General features: G+C 40.4%; 1 protein-coding gene across 4 annotated transcripts in view; it reads right to left on the bottom strand.

The window, feature by feature from the left end:
• Nucleotides 1-21,139: 21,139 nt before the first annotated feature.
• Nucleotides 21,140-26,982, bottom strand: part of ABCC3 (ATP binding cassette subfamily C member 3) — a 108,209-nt gene continuing 102,366 nt past the window's right edge. For all 4 annotated transcript variants that reach the window (XM_075579587.1, XM_075579586.1, XM_075579588.1 and 1 more), the window contains 3 exons: nucleotides 24,750-24,916; nucleotides 22,978-23,172; nucleotides 21,140-21,529 (listed from right to left, as the gene is read on the bottom strand). In XM_075579587.1, the coding sequence (XP_075435702.1) occupies nucleotides 21,421-21,529; nucleotides 22,978-23,172; nucleotides 24,750-24,916 (471 nt within the window). In that variant the 3' untranslated portion in view covers nucleotides 21,140-21,420. The remainder of the gene's footprint in view (nucleotides 21,530-22,977; nucleotides 23,173-24,749; nucleotides 24,917-26,982) is intronic.

The following is a 26,982-nucleotide window of genomic DNA, read 5'->3' on the forward strand; positions in this document are numbered from 1 at the left end:
AGCTTGGCTAGTCCCACGAATTCGGGTATACCCGGGTGTATTGAGGTTTGTGACTGTTTTCTGCCCGAGTACATTGAGTTATTTTTCAGGCAGGGATTGAAGCATTTTATTCCCGCTGGCTGCAATACTGCACAGTATATATATATACACTGCATTACAATTCATGAATTTATGCCATCTGGTAGACACGCGAAGCATTGCAGCCTATTAAATCCTAATCATCCTCATTTAACAGATCAGCCGCCCATCAGCCAGGCATGAACCCAGGCTGGGAAGGCAAATGCAACGGGGCTTGTCAGAGGTGAGGAGCGGCGCATTCCAGGTATCTGCCAGGTACATACCGGGTATTTGCTCGAATAAAGTGTGTCGGTGCAGTAGGTCCTCCCTTATATATATAGTCCATAATCAGATACAGATGGCCAATCAGGGGGTCCAATACAACGGATGCCAATCAGTATGTAGCTTGTATAACATTGGCAAAAGAGGTGTCTTTCAGTTTTACAATACAATTATAAATATAAGCAGGCTATAATTTCTAATACAATCAAAACAATTCTAATAAAATCTAATACAGTCAAAAAAATCCTAATAAAATTTATTCATAATATAATATATAAATAGACAAATATAAAAAATGTTTAAAAAACGACGCAAGAGGAGGTAGAAGTCTAAAGGGATGAGGAAGATAGACACAATTAGATACATATACATTGTAACATACTTATACACTTTAAAATAAAAGAACTGTATTAAGAACACTGTGTTAAAATCACTATAGTAAAAACACTATATTAAGAAGGCACCAATGTCTATGTCAACATTTAGACCCTTTGGATTGAGGGTCTGCATTTTGTGAATCCAAAAAGTTTCCCTTTTCGCTAGTGTATTTAATCTATTGCCCCCTCTCCAATGTACCGGGACATGTTCTATACCTTTAAAGGTTAAAAATTTTGGATTGGATTGGTGACATATACTAAAATGCTTAGAGACATTGTGTGTTAAAATACCCTTCTTAATATTTAAAAGATGCTCTAAAATCCGTACTTTAAAAGGCCTTGAGGTACGTCCTATGTATTGGAGACCACAAGGACACTCTAAAACATAAATAACAAAATCAGTTTTGCAATTGATATACCCCTCAATTTAAAAAATTTCACCAGTAGTATTAGATTTAAAACTTAATTTATCTTTATCTTTATGTATACATGCTTTGCATGTATAACAACCAAAAAAACCTTTTGGTTTATCCAGCCATGTACTTGTCTCCTCAGTTTTCTTTCTAAAAACCGTGGTTGGTGCCAGCTTGCTCTTAAGGTTGGGAGCTTTTTTAAAAATGACAACAGGTTTATCAGGTATATGATCTTTTAAAACTATGTCATTTTGTAGAATATGCCAGTGTTTTCCTATTATATTTCTAATTTGTGATGCTTCTCTATTATACTGTGTGAGAAAAGCCATATTAAAATTTATATTTTGTCTTATATTTCTATCCTTTGTACTTAATATTTCTTTACGGTCTACATCAGGGTTTCCCAAACTTTTTTTTCCCGTGACCCGGTTATTTTTGAACTTCTCCTTCGTGACCCACTAAAAATGTTATCGCCTATACTGGCCTATAGGGCCTGCACAGACACACACACACACACAGCCACTGATACACTCACACACAACACACACACACACACAGCCACTGATACACACACACACACACGCAGCCACTGACAGACACGCAGCCACTGACAGACACGCAGCCACTGACAGACACGCACTGATACACACACGCAGCCACTGACACACACGCAGCCACTGACACACACGCAGCCACACAGAGACACTGCTACACACACACACTGATACAGACACTGCTACACACAGACACACACACAGACACTGCTACACACACACACACACACACACACACACACACACACACACACACACACACACACAAACACACACACACAGACACTGATACACACACACAGACACTGGTACACACACACAGACACTGATACACACACACAGACACTGATACACACACACACACACACACAGACACTGATACACACACACACACACACACACACACACACACACACACACACACACACACACACACACACACACACACACACACACACACACACTGATACACACACACACAGACACTGATATACACACACACACACACACACACACAGCCACTGATAAACACACACAGCCACTGATACACACACACACACACACACACACACACACACACACACACACACACACACACACAGCCACTGATACACACACACACACACACACACACACACACACACACACACACACACACACACACAGCCACTGATACACACACACTGATACTGATACACACACACTGATACTGATACACACACACACACACATTGATACTGATACACACACACTGATACACACACACACACACACACACACACACACATACACACACACACACACACACACACAGATACAGATACATACACACTGATACACACACACACACAGATACAGATACACACACACTCGCTCTCCCCTATACGCACACAGACACAAACAGTGAATTACAGGCAATGACGGATGTGGGTGGGTGGGAGGAGGGGGCCAGGGACTGGGTTTGGAGGGGGCCAGGGACTTAGGAGGGGGCCAGGGACTGGGTGGGAGAAGGGGGCCAGGGACTTTGGGAGGAGGGGGCCAGGGACTTGGGAGGAGGGGGCCAGGGGGTGGGTGGGTGACTGGGTGGGTGGGAGGGGGACTGGGTGGGTGACTGGGTGGGTGGGAGGGGGACTTGGTGGGGGACTGGGTGGGTGACTGGGTGGGTGACTGGGTTGGTGGGTGGGCGATTGGGTGGGTGACTGGGTGGGTGACTTAGGGGACTGGGTGGGTGACTGGGTGGGTGGAGGGGGACTGGGTGGGTGACTGGGTGGGTGGGGGACTGGGTGGGTGGGAGGGGGACTGGGTGGGTGACTGGGTGGGTAAAGGACTGGGTGGGTGACTGGGAGGGTGACTAGGTGGCTCATGAGGGGGACTGGGTGGGTGACTGGATGGGTGGGAGGGGGAGGGGGACTGGGTGGGTGACTGGGTGGGTGGGTGGGAGGGGTTGCCAGGGACTGGGTGGGTGACTGGGTGGGTGGGAGGGGGCCAGGGACACTTGGGTGGGTGGGAGGGGGCCAGGGACACTTGGGTGGGTGGGCGGGGGCCAGGGACACTTGGGTGGGTGGGCGGGGTCAGGGACACTTGGGTGGGTGGGAGGGGGTCAGGGACACTTTGGCCAGGGACACTTGGGTGGGTGGGAGGGGACCAGGGACACACTTGGGGGCCAGGGACACTTGGGTGGGTGGGAGGGGGCCAGGGACACTTGGGTGGGTGGGAGGGTGCCAGGGACACTTGGGTGGGTGGGAGGGGGCCAGGGACACTTGGGTGGGTGGGAGGGGGCCATGGACACTTGGGTGGGTGAGAGGGGGCCAGGGACACTTCGGTGGGTGAGAGGGGGCCAGGGACACTTGGGTGGGTGGGAGGGGGCCAGGGACACTTGGGTGGGTGGGAGGGGGCCAGGGACACTTGGGTGGGAGGCAGTGACTGGGTGGGAGAGAGTCACTGGGTGACAGTGACTGGGTGGGGTGACTTACCTTGCCGCCGGACGCTTTCCCCTGCTGCCCCCGATATCACCTGCTGCCCCCGATATCCCCTGCTGCCCGGGACGGGAGGTGGGCTTGGGGGCATGGGAGATGGGCTCGGAGGGGATGCCATGGGAGGTGAGCTCGGGAAGCTGGCCGCGGGGGGAAGCAGGCCGCAGTAGGAGCTTGTACTTCCCCCCTCCCCCATGTAACGTGCGGGCCGCAGAGGAGCTGGTACTTCCTCCTCTGTCCCACGTTGGGAGCGGGGGGGAGGAAGGGAAGGGGGCCCTGCTTGCCCTGCGCATGCGCGCGGGACCACGGGGGGAATCGCCGCCATTTTTTTAACTTGAGCGGGGGGGACGGGAGACATCGTGCGGCCAGCCTCGCTGCGACCCGGCAATTTTGGTGCCGGGGAACGGGAGACACCGCGTGGCCAGCCTTGCTGCGACCCGGCAATTTTGGTGCCGGGGGACGGGAGACACCGCGCGGCCAGCCTTGCTGCGACCCGGCAATTTTGGTGCCGGGGGATGGGAGACACCGTGCAGCCAGCCTCGCTGCGACCCGGCAATTTTGGTGCCGGTGGACGGGAGACACCGCCCGGCCAGCCTCGCTGCGACCCGGCAATTTTGGTGCCATGGCCCGGTGCCGAGTCGCGACCCACCATTTGGGAAACGCTGGTCTACATCATCCGCTCTATTGACAGCTCTATTGATAGTATTCGGGTTATATTTTCTTTCTTTAAATTTATTTAAGAGGACCTCTGATTGTTCACGGTATATCTGTTCATCTGTACAATTTCTTTTTAATCGTCTCAACTGTCCATATGGGATATTACGGATCCATTCTGGATTGTGGCAGCTACTTTCTAGTATGAAATTGTTGCTATCTACCTTTTTGAAGAAGGTTTTTGTTTTTACTATATTATTTTCAACATAAATTGATAAGTCCAGGAACTCTAATTCTTCCTTACTCCAATTAGTGGTAAATTTAAGATTCAGAGTATTCTCTCCCATATATGTGAAAAAAGCTTCAAGTTCCTCTATACTGCCTCTCCATATGAACAGGATATCATCTATGAAACAATTCCATGAGACCAGGTTCGCACCAAATTTCTGGTTGGACCAAATATAATCGTCCTCCCAGACCCCCATAAAAAGGTTAGAGTAACTTGGTGCGAACCTATCCCCATTGCAGTTCCTTGTTGTTGTAAATAATATCTGTTATTATACCAGAAGTAGTTTTTTTCCAAAATAAATGTCATAGATTCAAGCAGAAAATTGATCTGTTCATCTTTCATCTCGGTATCTGTTCTCAGTATTCTGTCAATAGCTTTTAACCCGTCACTGTGTACAATAGAAGTATAAAGGGAGGTGACATCCGCTGTTACAAAAATATATTCCTCACTCCATTGGATATTTTCTAAAATGTTTATCACATCTGTGGTATCTTTTATATAGGATTTAAGTGAACTGACATATTTTTGTAAATGACAATCAATGTAGTGTGATAGATTGCTTGTTAATGACTCTATACCTGATATAATAGGTCTGCCTGGTGGGTTTACTGGATGCTTATGTATTTTAGGGAGAAGGTAGAAGAGCGGGAGTTTCGCATTCTCTTTCCAGAGATATTTAAATTCTCCTTCATTCAGAATTCCCTGCTCTTTTCCTTTCAATAATAAAGGGGTATATCAATTGCAAAACTGATTTTGTTATTTATGTTTTAGAGTGTCCTTGTGGTATCCAATACATAGGACGTACCTCAAGGCCTCTTAAAGTTCGGATTTTAGAGCATCTTTTAAATATTAAGAAGGGTATTTTAACACACAATGTCTCTAAGCATTTTAGTATATGTCACCAATCCAATCCAAATTTTTTAACCTTTAAAGGTATAGAACATGTCCCGGTACATTGGAGAGGGGGCAATAGATTAAATACACTAGCGAAAAGGGAAACTTTTTGGATTCACAAAATGCAGACCCTCAATCCAAAGGGTCTAAATGTTGACATAGACATTGGTGCCTTCTTAATATAGTGTTTTTACTATAGTGATTTTAACACAGTGTTCTTAATACAGTTCTTTTATTTTAAAGTGTATAAGTATGTTACAATGTATATGTATCTAATTGTGTCTATCTTCCTCATCCCTTTAGACTTCTACCTCCTCTTGCGTCGCTTTTTAAACATTTTTTATATTTGTCTATTTATATATTATATTATGAATACATTTTATTAGGATTTTTTTGACTGTATTAGATTTTATTAGAATTGTTTTGATTGTATTAGAAATTATAGCCTGCTTATATTTATAATTGTATTGTAAAACTGAAAGACACCTCCTTTGCCAATGTTATACAAGCTACATACTGATTGGCATCCGTTGTATTGGACCCCCTGATTGGCCATCTGTATCTGATTATGGACTATATATATAAGGGAGGACCTATGGGGTTAACTATTCCGATTCCTGAAGAAGCCACAGCGAAACGCGTTGAATCGATTAGCTGTGGGAGGTGACTGAGCTGGGGAGAACACTGGAGACAGGTGCTGGCAAACCAACGGAGACGGACACACCAGGCAGCTTCTTCCGCCCTGACCTGAGACGTCACAGGACGTGACGCGGGTACACGTGACGCATGCGGAAGTGCTCCGCCGCTCCTGGAGATACCGGCACTCTCCAACTACAGCTGTCCTCTCCCTCGAACATATATCAAATTTGAAATGTGAGTGTATCATACATATTTTCATTGCTGCTAATACAATTTTAGACCGTACTATACTATTGTGCGTTCTCTCTTTTCTTTTTATACATCCTTGGGAGAAAATTTGACCATCTATATATCACAAGCTTCCTGAATTTCTATCAAGAAACCACTTTGAGGGGGCATCCATTAAAGGGCTCCTATCAGAGAGAGAAGGGTCTCTGATACGTCTTTTTTGACATTGTCATTTGTGAGTACAACCATTGCAGAGACTATATATTTTTTAGATCACTATTGTTGTACTATCTGCACCATTATATATTTTTTTCTTTCATGTTCACGAGTTACACAGCGCTCCGCTCAATTGGAAACCTACACAAGATCTACCTGGACCTGGACAGTCCGCATAAAGGGTGTAGAGCTGCTTTTTCATTTTGTATTTTACATCACTATTATTATTCACTTTGTATTGGTGGAGGTCACTTATCACATTTTGTGATACTAATTGCAAATTATACATCATTGTCACCTATATTATATAGATTAAGCATTATTCACTATAGTTTAAGAAGCGCCCGGTTTTTAATTTTGTTTTTGATATGTGTAATAGGCATTAAAAGAACAATTAACTGTTAGACAGTGAGAGTATATAATTACTCATCTGTAAACATATATATATATATATATATATATATATATATATATATTATTAAATGCAATTAAATAATAAAACTAAAATAGTGACATATAATAAATATGCAAAAAACATTAAAATAATTAATCAAAACACTGTTAAAGGCCATATATATATATATATATGTATTAAGGTTAGAGCACGTTTGGTCAGAAGATAAGGAACATCATTTGATTCTTTCCTTATCTTGTTACATTTTGTGGTGAATGATGTATCAAATGTTCTATCTTCTTGGAATCTAATTGTTTGAATAAAATAACTTGGAAGAGGTCCTTTGTTTGATTGTATTTACCCGTGGACATACGAGGTGTAACATAATGTTGTAATATACCTATGTCCATCAGATTCAACTTTTTCCTAAATTCCAAATTGCGTGAAAAACTCAGGTTATATTTATCTTGATTAAAGAGAACAAATGTCCTTATTGACTCCAGTTAATGACAGCATTGCTCCCTGGCCGAGATGTTCGTGATATGTTTGTAAACCAGGGAAAATGTGGTCTCTTTTTCAAGACAATTTAGCGCAGATCTGAAAAATATAGGCGATCTTTTCTCTCCAAGTTACATTACCCTAAATCATTTGTGGGAAACAGGGGGCTTTTTTACCTGTAGGCCCTGACTTCGAGAACACTGCAATCCGGTACCTAACATCACAGCATGCCTGAAACTCACAAACTGCCATGGGAAATTCAGTCAGTATCCCGTGCCTACCCCTGCACTCTCTCTATCCCCCGCTCTCATTCTTTTTCTCTTCTCTCGCTTCTTTCTCTAATTCCCCACCCCCCCCATCTCTCTCAACCTCCCTTCTTACTCTGACTCCTCCAATCCCCCTGCACCCTACCGGTGGAGTGGCCCGACATGGAAGGGGGGCCCACTCAGACTATCAGCACAGGAAGTTGGGCATGACTTTCTGCAGGGCCTACGTTCCATATTCAGACCTCTGGGGCGAGCCCCCCTCCACCACAGCCACCCTGGATTTTCTTCTTCTTCTTCAGTGCATCATCCTTACTAGTAGGGTGCTTTACTGAACCCAATAACATCATCATATGCTGTAACTCCAGTGTAGGGTAGTTATAGAAAACCCACTTCAAAACAACCATTCTAAGATGGAGTCACAAAGCTCTAATAATGGGTATGGGAGCTCAATGGATGTTGACTGTCCTTTACTTGAATGGCAATTAATGCTGATTAAGCTCTGATACTGGTTACTCAAACAGAACCATAACCATTATTATGGGCAGAAGTCCACCACAGACAAATGTAGCCAGATTTGCTGTACACAGAGCGACGTCATAAAAGGAAAAATGGTGCTTCTTTGCTTACAGTAAAAATGGCAGCTGCCTGCAGGGGGTCCGTTCTTCCGAATAGAACCTTCTGAAAAGGGGGATGCCACAGTCGTGATTCAGTGGCTACAATGGCAGCGGGGACTGTTAGTCCGGCGATATCTGTATAAGCAACAAACCGCTCCAACTTATAACATGCATTAAACTAGTTATATGTTTTAAACGATTTATAATAATAGCATGTTCTTGTATAGCACTGCTAATTGTACGCAGCGCTTTACAGAGACATTTTGCAGGCACAGGTCCCTGCCCCGTAGAGCTTACAATCTATGTTTTTGGTGCCTGAGGCACAGGGAGATAAAGTGACTTGCCCAAGGTCACAAGGAGCCGACACCGGGAATTGAACCAGGCTCCCCTGAAGCAATCTCAGTGTCAGTCAGTGTCTTTACTCACTGAGCCGCTCCCTCTCTTTCAAAGAGTCTCTATGATAAAGGACCTAACAGGTGTGAAACGCGTCAGATGACTTTTCCCTGGATATGTGTTGCCTAAGAGCACTATAAATTATTTTATCTCAATACTCACTTCCAGCCTTTTTTTCAATTTGCTTTTCATCGCCATTCTTTGGATATTGTTTGTCTGCGCTTGCCGGCAGGAAGAACGCGCACACCGGGATCTTCATGCTTGTAAGTGTTTAACTACACACTGTTTTATGCAGTGTGCTAGTGAGATATTGCCATATGCGGTGGGACCCTCGGGGTTAATTTTAGTGGGGTTGATGCCGGAGAGCACACTTTACCTGTGAGTTCTCCCACATCTGTACCTCTACTTCTCCCCCTCCCCCCCATTTGCAGGTCACATACTGCCCTATTTATCTGCACACATATGGGCACCACAGTTGCAGCTTTTGGATCAATACCATTCATTGCTTTAGGGTTCCTGTATATTTCTCTTCACCTAACAACCCTGTTATACACATATATGGTTGTGGATTACAAGTTTTTTGATGCACTGGACTTAGGACTGGTTCCTTCATATACCAGTCATAGGTTTTAGTTATAAAGCTGTTCTTTTCATTTTAATAAAAAAAACTATACTCATGTATTATTGTATATAATACTAGCAAATTGAAACCATGCTTAGCTAAGAAAGGAAAACGTAAACTTGGTCTTCCCCACCTGGTGTAGAATCTAAGGCTGTGTCCAGACGAATTGCGCGTGCGCTCACGCTCGAGTGCCATGATGTCACACTGATGTAGCTGGGGCGATTCCTGACCTGTTAAAATGCGCTGTTGCGCGTGGGCACTGGGGATTCACTTTTATTACAGAAAGTTAGAACTAAGGTTAATTCCATTGAGGAAGGTAAGGGTGGAACTATTAAAGTTCGATTTATTACCAACTTCAATTCTGTGAGTAATAATATACAAAAAATAGTGAATAAGAAATGGAACATTTTATGCAATGACCCTGTTTTGGGCCCATTGTTGGAAAAGAGACCAAGTTTCATTTACCGCAAAGCAAAAAACTTAAAAAAACCAACTGGCTCCCAGTGATATAGGACTGTAGGCGGACGCTCACAGAGGTATGCAAGGGATACTGATTATAGTGAAATTAAATAATCCTTTTATTGCGCCTGTTTCCTTAACATCAGGAAACCGTCCAAACAAGGGGTAAACAAAGCTTCTATTCACTTGGGAGTATTTCTAGTGAAATACTATGCAGTTCACAACTCCCTTAGATAAGCATGTCTCCCAGCCCCAAAACATATAGCATGAAATAAGCAGATATAAGAAGTCTCATAAATGAAAGTCTTATCTGTTCCTTGTGGTTTGGAGGGGAAATCTTCTCTGTCCCTGGTTCAGCTCCCTTTTCCTCAGGGTGTGTTAGCATTCAGGTTTAGAAGTTTCCCCTGTGTCTTGAAATCAGCTCTGCTGTTTCTTCTGGCAGGGCTCAAGACTGTTTGTCTCCAAGTTCAGCTCAGGTGTGAGCTAAGGAGTCTCACTTCCTGTCTCAAAAGACAGGCTTTTCTAAGCAATCTAATCAGGCAGGTGGTGTTTGTTAATTGACTACCAGCAGTTAACCACCACACTGCTGGATTAGAGGCACATTACCTGAACAGGGATAACTCCCCTGTTACAAGGACCCACACTAAATACAACTGTTGGAGTTTCCTGGATGCCGAAGAAACCTATTGGTAACTTCAGTTGCAGTAAATGTATGGCCTGCGTTATGCTTAACCCGGAAACAAAATCTTTTTGTTCTAATACTACAAAAGAAATTTACACGGTTAAAGATTTTATTTCATGCAAAACTACCCACGTGGTTTATCTCTTGCAATGCCCGTGCGGCCATCAATATGTTGGCCGCACAGAGAGATGCTTGAAAACCAGAATCCTTGAACATGCCAGGAACAATTGACATGGTTTTGAAAAACATAGTGTCTCCAGGCATTTTAAAATTAAACACAACAGTAATCCATCTCAGTTACATTATATAGGTATCCAAGTTGTACCTCCTGGAAGCAGAGGGGGTGATAGGGGTAAATCCCTGTCCAAACAAGAGAGTATGTGGATATATAAGATGCAGACTCTTACTCCCCTTGGTCTTAATGAGGAGATTGATGTTTGGTCTCTCTATTAATGTCTTTTATTATTATTATGGGTGTTACCTTTCATGGCAATTGCCTATTCTATTCTCCTCATTGTGTCCACATTGAATTCTGAATTATTTATTTGTTAAATTTGAATCAATTTGATTCAATTTAATAGATTAATCTCCAAGGGTCCAGTGAACTTAGTTCATCTAAACTTTTTTTTAGCCTTAATTTATTTAGCTATTTTTTCTCCCATTTATATCCTTCTGTCATTTTTTGATCTTAGTTTTTTGTCACACAATATATGGTTACTAGATAATCTCTGTCTATTTATTGTCATTTGATATAGATCAAGTATCAATTGTTTTTGATCTTCTACTAACTGTTCTTTTATCTTTATTTTTTACATATTAACATGTGTTTTCTTATATATTTTCAGATTCATTTTTTATTACCGGTAATCGATTTATGTCCCTACACCCTATATAATTCATTTTTTATGTAATAAACTATTAGTATCATGTGATGTTGATTTTAAATTGATTGTATAAACTCATTTTTATGTAAAGGTACAGCTGCTATATTATAATCAGCTGTGTTTATATTGATGTGATTGGTCCAAGGTTTTTTTCTCTGGCCCTATCACAGGGGTCTGAGGGATATATATTTTGCCTCCAAGTGTTTCAATACCATTCCCTGATGAAGTTGGCTAACGCTAGCGAAACTAGTTGGAAGTGAGGCAATTCGCTGTGTACATCATTATTTGTTCCACATTTCCTATACCAAGACTGCGTTACCCCTTGCACTTATACTATTGTGCTGCTGGGACCCTCCGTTCATGTGAGTGGCAGTACTGTATGTTGAGAGTTCTCTGACGTCATCAATACTCGCCGTAGCATCGCCGAGTGGAGTCAGTATATCCCTATAGTGTGGAGGGACTCCATGTTGCTGAAATACACTGCACAGACCGGTTCTACAAGGACGGAAAGAGCGCCTGTATTATAATAGAGGCAGTCCTGTGTAGTAGTAGTATATTATAATAGAGGCAGTCCTGTGTAGTAGTAGTATATTATAATAGAGGCAGTCCTGTGTAGTAGTAGTATATTATAATAAAGGCAGTCCTGTGTAGTAGTAGTATATTATAATAAATGCAGTCCTGTGTAGTAGTAGTATATTATAATAAAGGCAGTCCTGTGTAGTAGTAGTATATTATAATAGAGGCAGTCCTGTGTAGTAGTAGTATATTATAATAAAGGCAGTCCTGTGTAGTAGTAGTATATTATAATAAAGGCAGTCCTGTGTAGTAATAGTATATTATAATAAAGGCAGTTCTGTGTAGTAGTAGTATATTATAATAGAGGCAGTCCTGTGTAGTAGTAGTATATTATAATAAAGGCAGTCCTGTGTAGTAGTAGTATATTATAATAGAGGCAGTCCTGTGTAGTAGTAGTATATTATAATAGAGGCAGTCCTGTATAGTAGTAGTATATTATAATAGAGGCAGTCCTGTGTAGTAGTAGTATATTATAATAGAGGCAGTCCTGTATAGTAGTAGTATATTATAATAAAGGCAGTCCTGTGTAGTAGTAGTATATTATAATAAAGGCAGTCCTGTGTAGTAGTAGTATATTATAATAGAGGCAGTCCTGTGTAGTAGTAGTATATTATAATAAAGGCAGTCCTGTGTAGTAGTAGTATATTATAATAGAGGCAGTCCTGTGTAGTAGTAGTATATTATAATAAAGGCAGTCCTGTGTAGTAGTAGTATATTATAATAAAGGCAGTCCTGTGTAGTAGTAGTATATTATAATAAAGGCAGTTCTGTGTAGTAGTAGTATATTATAATAGAGGCAGTCCTGTGTAGTAGTAGTATATTATAATAAAGGCAGTCCTGTGTAGTAGTAGTATATTATAATAGAGGCAGTCCTGTGTAGTAGTAGTATATTATAATAGAGGCAGTCCTGTGTAGTAGTAGTATATTAAAATAGAGGCAGTCCTGTGTAGTAGTAGTATATTATAATAGAGGCAGTCCTGTGTAGTAGTATATTATAATAAAGGCAGTCCTGTGTAGTAGTAGTATATTATAATAAAGGCAGTCATGTGTAGTAGTAGTATATTATAATAAAGGCAGTCCTGTGTAGTAGTAGTATATTATAATAGTGGCAGTCCTGTGTAGTAGTATATTATAATAGTGGCAGTCCTGTGTAGAAGTAGTATATTATAATAGAGGCAGACCCGTGTAGTATATTATAATAGAGGCATTCTTGTGTAGAAGCAGTATATTATAATAGAGGCAGTCCTGTGTAGTAGTAGTATATTATAATAAAGGCAGTCCCATGTAGTAATATATTATAATAGAGGCAGTTGTGTGTAGTAGTATATTATAATAGAGGCAGTCCTGTGTAGTAGTATATTATAATAGAGGCAGTCCCGTGTAGTAGTAGTATATTATAATAAAGGCAGTCCTGTGTAGTAGTATATTATAATAGAGGCAGTCCCGTGTAGTAGTAGTATATTATAATAGAGGCAGTTTTGTGTAGTAATATATTATAATAGAGGCAGTTGTGTGTAGTAGTATATTATAATGAAGGCAGTCCTGTGTAGTAGTATATTATAGTAGAGGCAGTCCTGTGTAGTAGTATATTAAAATAGAGGCAGGCCCATGTAGTAGTAGTATATTATGATAGAGGCAGTCCTGTGTAGTAGTATATTAAAATAGAGGCAGGCCCATGTAGTAGTAGTATATTATAATAGAGGCAGTCCTGTGTAGTAGTATATTAAAATAGAGGCAGGCCCATGTAGTAGTAGTATATTATAATAGAGGCAGTCCTGTGTAGTAGTATATTATAATAGAGACAGTCCCGTGTAGTTGTATATTATAATAGAGGCAGTCCCGTGTAGTAGTAGTATATTATAATAAAGGCAGTCCTGTGTAGTAGAATATTATAATAGAGGCAGTCCCGTGTAGTAGTAGTATATTATAATAGAAGCAGTCCCGTGTAGTAGTATATTATAATAGAGGCAGTCCCGTGTAGTAGTAGTATATTATAATAGAAGCAGTCCCGTGTAGTAGTAGTATATTATAATAGAGGCAGTCCCGTGTAGTAGTATATTATAATAGAGGCAGTCCCGTGTAGTAGTAGTATATTATAATAGAAGCAGTCCCATGTAGTAGTAGTATATTATAATAAAGGCAGTCCTGTGTAGTAGTAGTATATTATAATAAAGGCAGTCCTGTGTAGTAGTAGTATATTATAATAGAGGCAGTCCTGTGTAGTAGTAGTATATTATAATAAAGGCAGTCCTGTGTAGTAGTAGTATATTATAATAGAGGCAGTCCTGTGTAGTAGTAGTATATTATAATAAAGGCAGTCCTGTGTAGTAGTAGTATATTATAATAAAGGCAGTCCTGTGTAGTAGTAGTATATTATAATAAAGGCAGTTCTGTGTAGTAGTAGTATATTATAATAGAGGCAGTCCTGTGTAGTAGTAGTATATTATAATAAAGGCAGTCCTGTGTAGTAGTAGTATATTATAATAGAGGCAGTCCTGTGTAGTAGTAGTATATTATAATAGAGGCAGTCCTGTGTAGTAGTAGTATATTAAAATAGAGGCAGTCCTGTGTAGTAGTAGTATATTATAATAGAGGCAGTCCTGTGTAGTAGTATATTATAATAAAGGCAGTCCTGTGTAGTAGTAGTATATTATAATAAAGGCAGTCATGTGTAGTAGTAGTATATTATAATAAAGGCAGTCCTGTGTAGTAGTAGTATATTATAATAGTGGCAGTCCTGTGTAGTAGTATATTATAATAGTGGCAGTCCTGTGTAGAAGTAGTATATTATAATAGAGGCAGACCCGTGTAGTATATTATAATAGAGGCATTCTTGTGTAGAAGCAGTATATTATAATAGAGGCAGTCCTGTGTAGTAGTAGTATATTATAATAAAGGCAGTCCCATGTAGTAATATATTATAATAGAGGCAGTTGTGTGTAGTAGTATATTATAATAGAGGCAGTCCTGTGTAGTAGTATATTATAATAGAGGCAGTCCCGTGTAGTAATATATTATAATAGAGGCAGTTGTGTGTAGTAGTATATTATAATAGAGGCAGTCCTGTGTAGTAGTATATTATAATAGAGGCAGTCCTGTGTAGTAGTATATTACAATAGAGGCAGTCCTGTGTAGTAGTATATTAAAATAGAGGCAGGCCCATGTAGTAGTAGTATATTATAATAGAGGCAGTCCTGTGTAGTAATATATTATAATAGAGGCAGTCCTGTATAGTAGTATATTATAATAGAGGCAGTCCCGTGTAGTAGTATATTATAATAGAGGCAGACCCGTGTAGTAATATATTATAATAGAGACAGTCCCGTGTTGTAGTATATTATAATAGAGGCAGTCCCGTGTAGTAGTAGTATATTATAATAAAGGCAGTCCTGTGTAGTAGAATATTATAATAGAGGCAGTCCCGTGTAGTAGTAGTATATTATAATAAAGGCAGTCCTGTGTAGTAGTATATTATAATAGAGGCAGTCCCGTGTAGTAGTAGTATATTATAATAGAGGCAGTTTTGTGTAGTAAAATATTATAATAGAGGCAGTTGTGTGTAGTAGTATATTATAATGAAGGCAGTCCTGTGTAGTAGTATATTATAGTAGAGGCAGTCCTGTGTAGTAGTATATTAAAATAGAGGCAGGCCCATGTAGTAGTAGTATATTATAATAGAGGCAGTCCTGTGTAGTAGTATATTAAAATAGAGGCAGGCCCATGTAGTAGTAGTATATTATGATAGAGGCAGTCCTGTGTAGTAGTATATTAAAATAGAGGCAGGCCCATGTAGTAGTAGTATATTATGATAGAGGCAGTCCTGTGTAGTAGTATATTAAAATAGAGGCAGGCCCATGTAGTAGTAGTATATTATAATAGAGGCAGTCCTGTGTAGTAGTATATTAAAATAGAGGCAGGCCCATGTAGTAGTAGTATATTATAATAGAGGCAGTCCTGTGTAGTAGTATATTATAATAGAGACAGTCCCGTGTAGTTGTATATTATAATAGAGGCAGTCCCGTGTAGTAGTAGTATATTATAATAAAGGCAGTCCTGTGTAGTAGAATATTATAATAGAGGCAGTCCCGTGTAGTAGTAGTATATTATAATAGAGGCAGTCCCGTGTAGTAGTATATTATAATAGAGGCAGTCCCGTGTAGTAGTAGTATATTATAATAGAAGCAGTCCCATGTAGTAGTAGTATATTATAATAGAGGCAGTCCCGTGTAGTAGTATATTATAATAGAGCCAGTCCCGTGTAGTAGTAGTATATTATAATAGAGGCAGTCCCGTGTAGTAGTAGTATATTATAATAGAAGCAGTCCCGTGTAGTAGTAGTATATTATAATAGAGGCAGTCCCGTGTAGTAGTATATTATAATAGAGGCAGTCCCGTGTAGTAGTAGTATATTATAATAGAGGCAGTCCCGTGTAGTAGTAGTATATTATAATAGAGGCAGTCCCGTGTAGTAGTATATTATAATAGAGGCAGTCCCGTGTAGTAGTATATTATAATAAAGGCAGTCCTGTGTAGTAGTATATTATAATAGAGGCAGTCCTGTGTAGTAGTAGTATATTATAATAGAGGCAGTCCCGTGTAGTAGTAGTATATTATAATAGAAGCAGTCCCGTGTAGTAGTAGTATATTATAATAGAGGCAGTCCCGTGTAGTAGTAGTATATTATAATAGAGGCAGTCCCGTGTAGTAGTAGTATATTTTAATAGAGGCAGTCCCTTGTAGTAGTAGTATATTATAATAGAGGCAGTCCCGTGTAGTAGTATATTATAATAGAGGCAGTCCCGTGTAGTAGTAGTATATTATAATAGAGGCAGTCCCGTGTAGTAGTAGTATATTATAATAGAGGCAGTCCCGTGTAGTAGTATATTATAATAGAGGCAGTCCCGTGTAGTAGTATATTATAATAAAGGCAGTCCTGTGTAGTAGTATATTATAATAGAGGCAGTCCCGTGTAGTAGTAGTATATTATAATAGAGGCAGTCCCGTGTAGTAGTAGTATATTATAATAGAAGCAGTCCCGTGTAGTAGTAGTATATTATAATAGAGGCAGTCCCGTGTAGTAGTAGTATATTATAATAGAGGCAGTCCCGTGTAGTAGTAGTATATTATAATAGAGGCAGTCCCGTGTAGTAGTATATTATAATAGAGGCAGTCCCGTGTAGTAGTATATTATAATAGAGGCAGTCCCGTGTAGTAGTATATTATAATAGAGGCAGTCCCGTGTAGTAGTATATTATAATAGAGGCAGTCCCGTGTAGTAGTATATTATAATAAAGGCAGTCCCGTGTAGTAGTAGTATATTATAATAGAGGCAGTCCCGTGTAGTAGTATATTATAATAGAGGCAGTCCCGTGTAGTAGTATATTATAATAGAGGCAGTCCTGTGTAGTAGTAGTATATTATAATAGAGGCAGTCCCGTGTAGTAGTATATTATAATAGAGGCAGTCCGTGTAGTAGTAGTATATTATAATAGAGGCAGTCCCGTGTAGTAGTATATTATAATAGAGGCAGTCCTGTGTAGTAGTAGTATATTATAATAGAGGCAGTCCCATGTAGTAATATATTATAATAAAGGCAGTCCCGTGTAGTAGTATATTATAATAGAGGCAGTCCTGTGTAGTAGTAGTATATTATAATAGAGGCAGTCCCATGTAGTAATATATTATAATAAAGGCAGTCCCGTGTAGTAGTATATTATAATAGAGGCAGTCCCGTGTAGTAGTATATTATAATAGAGGCAGTCCCGTGTAGTAGTATATTATAATAAAGGCAGTCCTGTGTAGTAGTAGTATATTATAATAGAGGCAGTCCGTGTAGTAGTAGTATATTATAATAGAGGCAGTCCCGTGTAGTAGTATATTATAATAGAGGCAGTCCCGTGTAGTAGTATATTATAATAAAGGCAGTCCCGTGTAGTAGTATATTATAATAGAGGCAGTCCCGTGTAGTAGTATATTATAATAGAGGCAGTCCCGTGTAGTAGTATATTATAATAAAGGCAGTCCCGTGTAGTAGTAGTATATTATAATAGAGGCAGTCCCGTGTAGTAGTATATTATAATAGAGGCAGTCCCGTGTAGTAGTATATTATAATAGAGGCAGTCCTGTGTAGTAGTAGTATATTATAATAGAGGCAGTCCCGTGTAGTAGTATATTATAATAGAGGCAGTCCGTGTAGTAGTAGTATATTATAATAGAGGCAGTCCCGTGTAGTAGTATATTATAATAGAGGCAGTCCTGTGTAGTAGTAGTATATTATAATAGAGGCAGTCCCATGTAGTAATATATTATAATAAAGGCAGTCCCGTGTAGTAGTATATTATAATAGAGGCAGTCCCGTGTAGTAGTATATTATAATAGAGGCAGTCCCGTGTAGTAGTATATTATAATAAAGGCAGTCCTGTGTAGTAGTAGTATATTATAATAGAGGCAGTCCATGTAGTAGTAGTATATTATAATAGAGGCAGTCCCGTGTAGTAGTATATTATAATAGAGGCAGTCCCGTGTAGTAGTATATTATAATAAAGGCAGTCCTGTGTAGTAGTATATTATAATAAAGGCAGTCCTGTGTAGTAGTATATTATAATAGAGGCAGTCCCGTGTAGTAGTAGTATATTATAATAGAGGCAGTCCCGTGTAGTAGTAGTATATTATAATAGAGGCAGTCCCGTGTAGTAGTATATTATAATAGAGGCAGTCCCGTGTAGTAGTAGTATATTATAATAGAGGCAGTCCCGTGTAGTAGTATATTATAATAGAGGCAGTCCCGTGTAGTAGTATATTATAATAGAGGCAGTCCCGTGTAGTAGTATATTATAATAGAGGCAGTCCCGTGTAGTAGTATATTATAATAAAGGCAGTCCTGTGTAGTAGTAGTATATTATAATAGAGGCAGTCCCGTGTAGTAGTATATTATAATAGAGGCAGTCCCGTGTAGTAGTATATTATAATAAAGGCAGTCCTGTGTAGTAGTAGTATATTATAATAGAGGCAGTCCCGTGTAGTAGTATATTATAATAGAGGCAGTCCCGTGTAGTAGTATATTATAATAAAGGCAGTCCCGTGTAGTAGTATATTATAATAAAGGCAGTCCTGTGTAGTAGTAGTATATTATAATAGAGGCAGTCCCGTGTAGTAGTATATTATAATAGAGGCAGTCCGTGTAGTAGTAGTATATTATAATAGAGGCAGTCCCGTGTAGTAGTATATTATAATAGAGGCAGTCCGTGTAGTAGTAGTATATTATAATAGAGGCAGTCCGTGTAGTAGTAGTATATTATAATAGAGGCAGTCCGTGTAGTAGTAGTATATTATAATAGAGGCAGTCCGTGTAGTAGTAGTATATTATAATAGAGGCAGTCCCGTGTAGTAGTATATTATAATAAAGGCAATCCGTGTAGTAGTAGTATATTATAATAAAGGCAGTCCCGTGTAGTAGTATATTATAATAGAGGCAGTCCCGTGTAGTAGTATATTATAATAGAGGCAGTCCCGTGTAGTAGTATATTATAATAAAGGCAGTCCTGTGTAGTAGTATATTATAATAAAGGCAGTCCCGTGTAGTAGTATATTATAATAGAGGCAGTCCCGTGTAGTAGTATATTATAATAAAGGCAGTCCCGTGTAGTAGTATATTATAAAAGAGGCAGTCCCGTGTAGTAGTATATTATAATAGAGGCAGTCCCGTGTAGTAGTATATTATAATAGAGGCAGTCCCGTGTAGTAGTATATTATAATAAAGGCAGTCCCGTGTAGTAGTAGTATATTATAATAGAGGCAGTCCCGTGTAGTAGTATATTATAATAGAGGCAGTCCTGTGTAGTAGTATATTATAATAGAGGCAGTCCTGTGTAGTAGTATATTATAATAAAGGCAGTCCCGTGTAGTAGTAGTATATTATAATAGAGGCAGTCCCGTGTAGTAGTATATTATAATAGAGGCAGTCCCGTGTAGTAGTAGTATATTATAATAGAGGCAGTCCCATGTAGTAGTAGTATATTATAATAGAGGCAGTCCTGTGTAGTAGTATATTATAATAAAGGCAGTCCCGTGTAGTAGTATATTATAATAGAGGCAGTCCCGTGTAGTAGTATATTATAATAAAGGCAGTCCCGTGTAGTAGTATATTATAATAGAGGCAGTCCCGTGTAGTAGTATATTATAATAGAGGCAGTCCCGTGTAGTAGTATATTATAATAGAGGCAGTCCCGTGTAGTAGTATATTATAATAAAGGCAGTCCCGTGTAGTAGTAGTATATTATAATAGAGGCAGTCCCGTGTAGTAGTATATTATAATAGAGGCAGTCCTGTGTAGTAGTATATTATAATAGAGGCAGTCCTGTGTAGTAGTATATTATAATAAAGGCAGTCCCGTGTAGTAGTAGTATATTATAATAGAGGCAGTCCCGTGTAGTAGTATATTATAATAAAGGCAGTCCCGTGTAGTAGTATATTATAATAGAGGCAGTCCTATGTAGTAGTATATTATAATAAAGGCAGTCCTGTGTAGTAGTAGTATATTATAATAGAGGCAGTCCTGTGTAGTAGTATATTATAATAAAGGCAGTCCTGTGTAGTAGTATATTATAATAGAATATACAAGCAGTAGATAGTTCTGCTGAAATAAATGATGGAAATATAGTTCTAGGGCGGTGCTAGCTAGGACATAGAACATTAAACATAGAGGTAATGAGAACAGATAGATCTTTTCTATTAGAGAATTCATGCACCAGAGTAGCAATTAAATTATCCCCCTGAGTAGACACCCCTCATTTTTAATTGTTTTTATAAAGTTGATATTGTCACATTTATCTTACATTGCTTGGAATAAAGTAATTTTTATTTATACATCAATTTCACGACTACTAATGGACATTTAAGTATGTAGCATAAAATCTATATGTTCTCGTTACCTCTATATATCATAATATAATATGTATCAAATTCTCCTTCTACTACATGTTTAGCATTTTACTTTTTGGCAAAAATCTACCTGTATCAGGTAGATATAAGAAACGACATTTAATGCAACCGTGCCGAAAACTTTTCCTTGCAATATTACATTCTCCCCTTAGTGTGTACAAAAATTAATCAAAAAGGCGAAAGATTTTTTTTTTCATTAGAGATTTAAGTAGCGAAGCGAATAACACAAATGCAATTAAGAAAAATGAATTTCATTTATTTGGCTGGAGTTGGTTTCTGCTGAACAGATCTGCAAACATATGCTTCTGTATAAACATGCACGTTAACTGTAACTATATTCATTAACTGGTACTGCTTAAAATACAGACAAAAGCATCATTTACAAAAATAGTTTAAAGCCATATCATATGATTACAGTGAGAATATGGATATGTGTAAAAAATAAACTAATTTTTGCAAATTTTATGTACAGTATTGAATAGTAAAAAAACAACATTCATTTAAATATTTGGTGATTTACGCTAATCCAGCATCCTTTGCCATTCCATAGAAAATGCCCTTTGCGGCTATAAGGTTGGTTGGAGTATCAAATTCTGCTATTTGTCCTTTGTCTAGAACAAGAACCCTGTAAATAAATTTAAAAAAGAGACAACAAGATGATTGTAGTATCTTAAATATATTTGGACTTTCCAGCATATATGATTTTTTTTGTTAAATTAATTTGAACTAAATTTAGTGGTCAGGCCTCTTGTTGCCGCCAGGCCGACGTCTCCCCAGCTGCTTGCCTGCCTCTCTCCTGAACTGTCCCACGCCGGGCTCTCATGTCAGTACACTCGGGAAGTGAGAGTCATAAACTCTGGCGCAAGCTGGCGTCACAGAGCCCGGCGTGGGACAATACAGGAGAGAGGCAGGCAAGCAGCTGGGGAGACGTCGGCCTGGCGGCAACAAGAGGCCTAACCAGCGCTGGCCAGACCCCTCCCCCCGCAGCCACCGACAGGACAGTGAAGGAAAGAGGCCCAATGTAAGTATATACACACACCACCACCACCACCACCACCACCACCACCACGAAGAAGATCCCTCTGTGGGATCAAAACGTTGGATTTTTGTGTCTGTTTAAATAAAATTGTTTGCATGCTTATCTCTGAGTGCTGCCTCTCTTTGCTGTTCTGCTGCCCTGCTGGATGGTAACGTACTATATATATATATATATATATATGTGTGTGTGTGTGTGTAGAGTATTTGGGGGGGAGTGTATGTGTATTTGGGGGGGTAGTTTTTGTGTATTGGGGGGTAGCGTGTATTTGGGGGGGTCCTATAGGTTTTTTTTTTATTCCCCTACATATTTCGTTGTATGTTTATGCTTATACAGTATATACTTATTAGTGTGTGTACTGTATGTATGCGTTTATGGGGGTGTAATATTCGTGCATCTGTTGCGGCTCTCGGAATATTTTGGAGAAATACATTTTTTATAAAAAGGCTTCTTCTTTGAGACTTTGCAGAGCCCTGGTATAGACATTTACTACCTTTTCTCTGCTTCAATCTGCGTTACTCCACATATACAAACTGTGTGCGGGTTATTAAAGTGTTAACAAATGATTGTATATATAATGAATACGTTCAGCACACTTTATATGTGTTTAAGTACAATAGCTAATAGGCCTTAGTGCACTACACTGTATATAAACAAAGTTACACCCGGCGAATTCCTGTTAATGAGTACAGTTTTGTCATAGTGAAAAGGGTGCAAAGTTTTGTGCTTCCAAAAAAAGATGACACTTTAGTTGTCACTTTGCATCCGCCTCAAGCACTTCCCATGGGCAGAAATGTGTCAAAACAGTATATTTGTTTTCTTACGTGCTGGCATATTGGATTTGATGTCTATTTTAGGCATTTTCAAATGTATCCATGGGTTCTCTTAAGCTCGACAATACTTTTTAGGTAACTCAGAATATAACACATGTAGAATAGATCAGAATCTGTTTGTGTCCTCTTATTATAATAATATTAATAATAATAATAAAAAATGTTCCTATTATAATATAACGAGTACTGGCCCAAGAAGTTTACCTGGTGTAATCCATGATAGTGTTCAATCTATGTGCAATTGTTAACACTGTGCAGTCTTCAAATTCAGTTCTTATTGTCATTTGTATAAGGTCATCAGTTTCAAGGTCAATAGCTGCTGTAGCTTCATCCAATATTAAAATCCGAGTTTTGCGTAGGAGTGCTCTTGCCAGACAGATAAGTTGTCTTTGGCCAACACTAAACACAAAATACATTACAAAAAGTATTGTAAACGGGTTTATCTTGCCATTTTGTTGTGTTTTTTTCAGGTGATATAAAACAGGCTAGGCAACTAATACAAAAATAAAATTATATTTATAGTATCCCCTAGTTACATTATAAGGTTAAGCATCCTGAAAATGTCATATATCCTGAAATCCTCCACTAAATTTGGTCAGTTGTAAAGTCTTATCTAGATAGTTATATCAATTTATTCAAAGCAAATTTGTCTGGGTCTTGTAGATCAAACCACAACACAAATTGGATAACTTAATTTGTACTAAGACACAACCATCAAGTTCTCTAAACTGAGGCGTATAGACCATTGAATAAGACTATTTTAGCATTAAAACAATTGAAAAGGGAAGGGGTATCAGCAATATAGATTTGTAGCAGCTGTCAAGGCTACTCTGCTATGTAGCCTCAGTTGTAAATTGCAATGACGTAATGTCATAACCTTACCCACCATAACTTATATAAAGTGTGGTGAAACCTACCCCAGCCTCACATTGCAAAGCCAGTATAACCAGCCCTCACACTGAGACCCAAAAGGTGGAAACCGCTGTCTGTGGGCAGGTTTACTGGCTCTGCACTTCTGTATCCCGGGCTATGCTGAAAAGCTGTGTATTGCGGCAGGCATAAGCTTATAAGGGTCCATATTAAAGTGGATTTGAAGCAAAAGGTGACAGTGTGTGCTTAATTGCATGTCATTTTCCAGAATCCCAGGCTGCAGTGGAAGCAGTTTATACTAAGAGATAATGGGGAAAGGCAGGTTGCAGACCTGTTTGAGACGTGAATGTGCTCACAAGTGGTATTTTTATTTGCTGAATAACCATACCAAAAAGTATCCTAAAGAATCACTAATTTTAGCAGCTATGAGACTGAAACTGCGATTCTTGAAAGTTTTAAAGCAGACCTTTCAGGGAGAAAAATAGGAGAAATCTGATTACTGAGTCAGGAAGGAATTATTTTCCCCCTCATGTGACATCATTGCCAAATATTTCCCTGTTTTTTTTTAATGCTTTTCTGGATAAATGTAACTAAAACGTTAAAATATAAATATAGGAGAAGTATCTTTGCCGATTAATATAAGTTAACTTGATGTTTTAATTTTTTCAACTTCATCTTCTATGTAACTATGTACAGATGTAGCAGACGTGATTGTTCCTGTAAATGTGAAAGGGTTAGGGTTAGGGTTAGGGTTAACGCTGGCACAATATTTAACATAAGTTTGGTCGTATCGCTATTGAAAACAATGGTAATGCATGCACGATCTCCTAAACGTTAGCTGGGGCAATAATGTCTGCTACATCTGTAACTACATATTACCAAAATTCTTCCTTCTTGTTCATTGTGTCCAATATATTATAATAATCTCATCCACGGTTGTGTGATATATTTCTGGTCAATAAGATTCATTTTATTATTCATTTTTGGGGAGATAAGTTTCCAAATCCTTGCATATGTAAATAAAGAATGTGTTGTTTTCATGATTATATATGTATATTTTGGTACATAACCTGGATGCTTAATAATGATAAATGCAAACACTATACCTTAGATTTTCTCCTCCTTCAGAACATTCATAGTCCAGTTTAGAAGATTGACTGGTGACAAACTTCTTCAAATGAGATAACTCAAGGACCTTCCAGATATCATCTTCTGAGTATTTATCAAAAGGATCCAGGTTCATTCTTAATGTTCCAGAAAAAAGTACTGGGTCCTAGATAGAGCAAAACAAAAATAGAAATAAGTGTGACGTTGGTCATGTAATGACCAACGTAATGACCAACGTAATGACCAACGTAATGACCAACGTAATGACCAACGTAATGACCAACGTTCACTTTATAAACTGTAGGTCAAAAATATATATTTGGGTTACAGCAAAAGTATCGGAGAGAAGCATATTTCAGAGAAAGTGAGGTGCTAGAACAATTCCGTCTCCTGGTCGGTGACTTGCACACACACCCATACACACACGCGCTGCTCCCACACACACGCGCTGCTCCCACACACACAAACGTGCTGCTCCCACACACTCCCATAAACACAGGCACTGCTCACACACACACCCGCTGCTCCCACACACTCCCACAAACACCTGCTGTCCCACACACTCCCATACACACACGTGCTGCTTCCACAAACTCCCATAAACGCACACGCTGCTCTCACACACTCCCATACACACACGCGCTGCTCGCACACACTCCCATACACAAACCTGCTGCTTCCACACACACCCGCTGCTCCCAAACACTCCCACACACTCCCATAAACAGAGGCACAGCTCACACACACACACCCGCTGCTCCCACACACTCCCACAAACACCCGCTGCTCCCACACACTCCCACATACACGCGCTGCTCCCACACACTCCCATAAACGCACACGCTGCTTCCACACACTCCCATACACACACGTGCTGCTTCCACACACTCCCATACACGCACGCGCTGCTCTCACACACTCCCATACACACACGCGCTGCTCCCACACACTCCCATACACACACCTGCTGCTTCCACACACACCCGCTGCTCCCAAACACTCCCACACACTCCCATAAATGCACGCGCTGCTCTCACACACTCCCATACACACACGCGCTGCTCCCACACACTCCCATACACACACCTGCTGCTTCCACACACACCCGCTGCTCCCAAACACTCCCACACACTCCCATAAATGCACGCGCTGCTCTCACACACTCCCATACACACACGCGCTGCTCCCACACACTCCCATACACACAGGTGCTGCTCTAACACACCCACTGCTTCCACACTCCCACAAACACCCGCTGCTCCCACACACTCCCACAAACACCCGCTGCTCCCACACACTCCCATAAACGCACCCGCTGCTCCCAAACACTCCCACACACTCCCATAAATGCACGCGCTGCTCTCACACACTCCCATACACACACACGCGCTGCTCCCACACACTCCCATACACACAGGTGCTGCTCTAACACACCCACTGCTTCCACACTCCCACAAACACCCGCTGCTCCCACACACTCCCACAAACACCCGCTGCTCCCACACACTCCCATAAACGCACACGCTGCTCCCACACACTCCCATAAACGCACACGCTGCTTCCACACACTCCCATACACACACGCGCTGCTCCCACACTCCCACATACACGTGCTGCTCTCACACACTCCCACATACACACGCTGCTCCCACACACTCCCATACACACACGTGCTGCTCCCACACACTCCCACACACGCACGCGCTGCTCCCAAACACTCCCATACACACACACACGCTGCTCCCACACACTCCCATATACACAGGTGCTGCTCTCACACACGCGCTGCTCCCACACACTCCCACATACACGCGCTGCTCCCACCCACTCCCATACACACAGGTGCTGCTCTCACACACCCGCTGCTCCCACACACTCCCACAAACACCCGCTGCTCCCACACACTCCCACATACACGCGCTGCTCCCACCCACTCCCATACACACAGGTGCTGCTCTCACACACCCGCTGCTCCCACACACTCCCACACACACGCGCTGCTCCCACACACTCCCATAAACGCACACGCTGCTCTCACACTCTCCCATACACACAGGCGCTGCTTTCACACTCCCACATACACGCGCTGCTCCCACACACTCCCACATACACGCGCTGCTCTCACACACTCCCATACACACACACGCGCTGCTCCCACACACACCCACACAAACCCGCTGCTCCCAAACACTCCCACATACACACGCTGCTCCCACACTCCCATAAATGCAC

The sequence above is a fragment of the Ascaphus truei genome, chromosome 22 (assembly GCF_040206685.1).
Source record: "Ascaphus truei isolate aAscTru1 chromosome 22, aAscTru1.hap1, whole genome shotgun sequence".
Taxonomy (NCBI): Eukaryota; Metazoa; Chordata; class Amphibia; order Anura; family Ascaphidae; genus Ascaphus; species Ascaphus truei.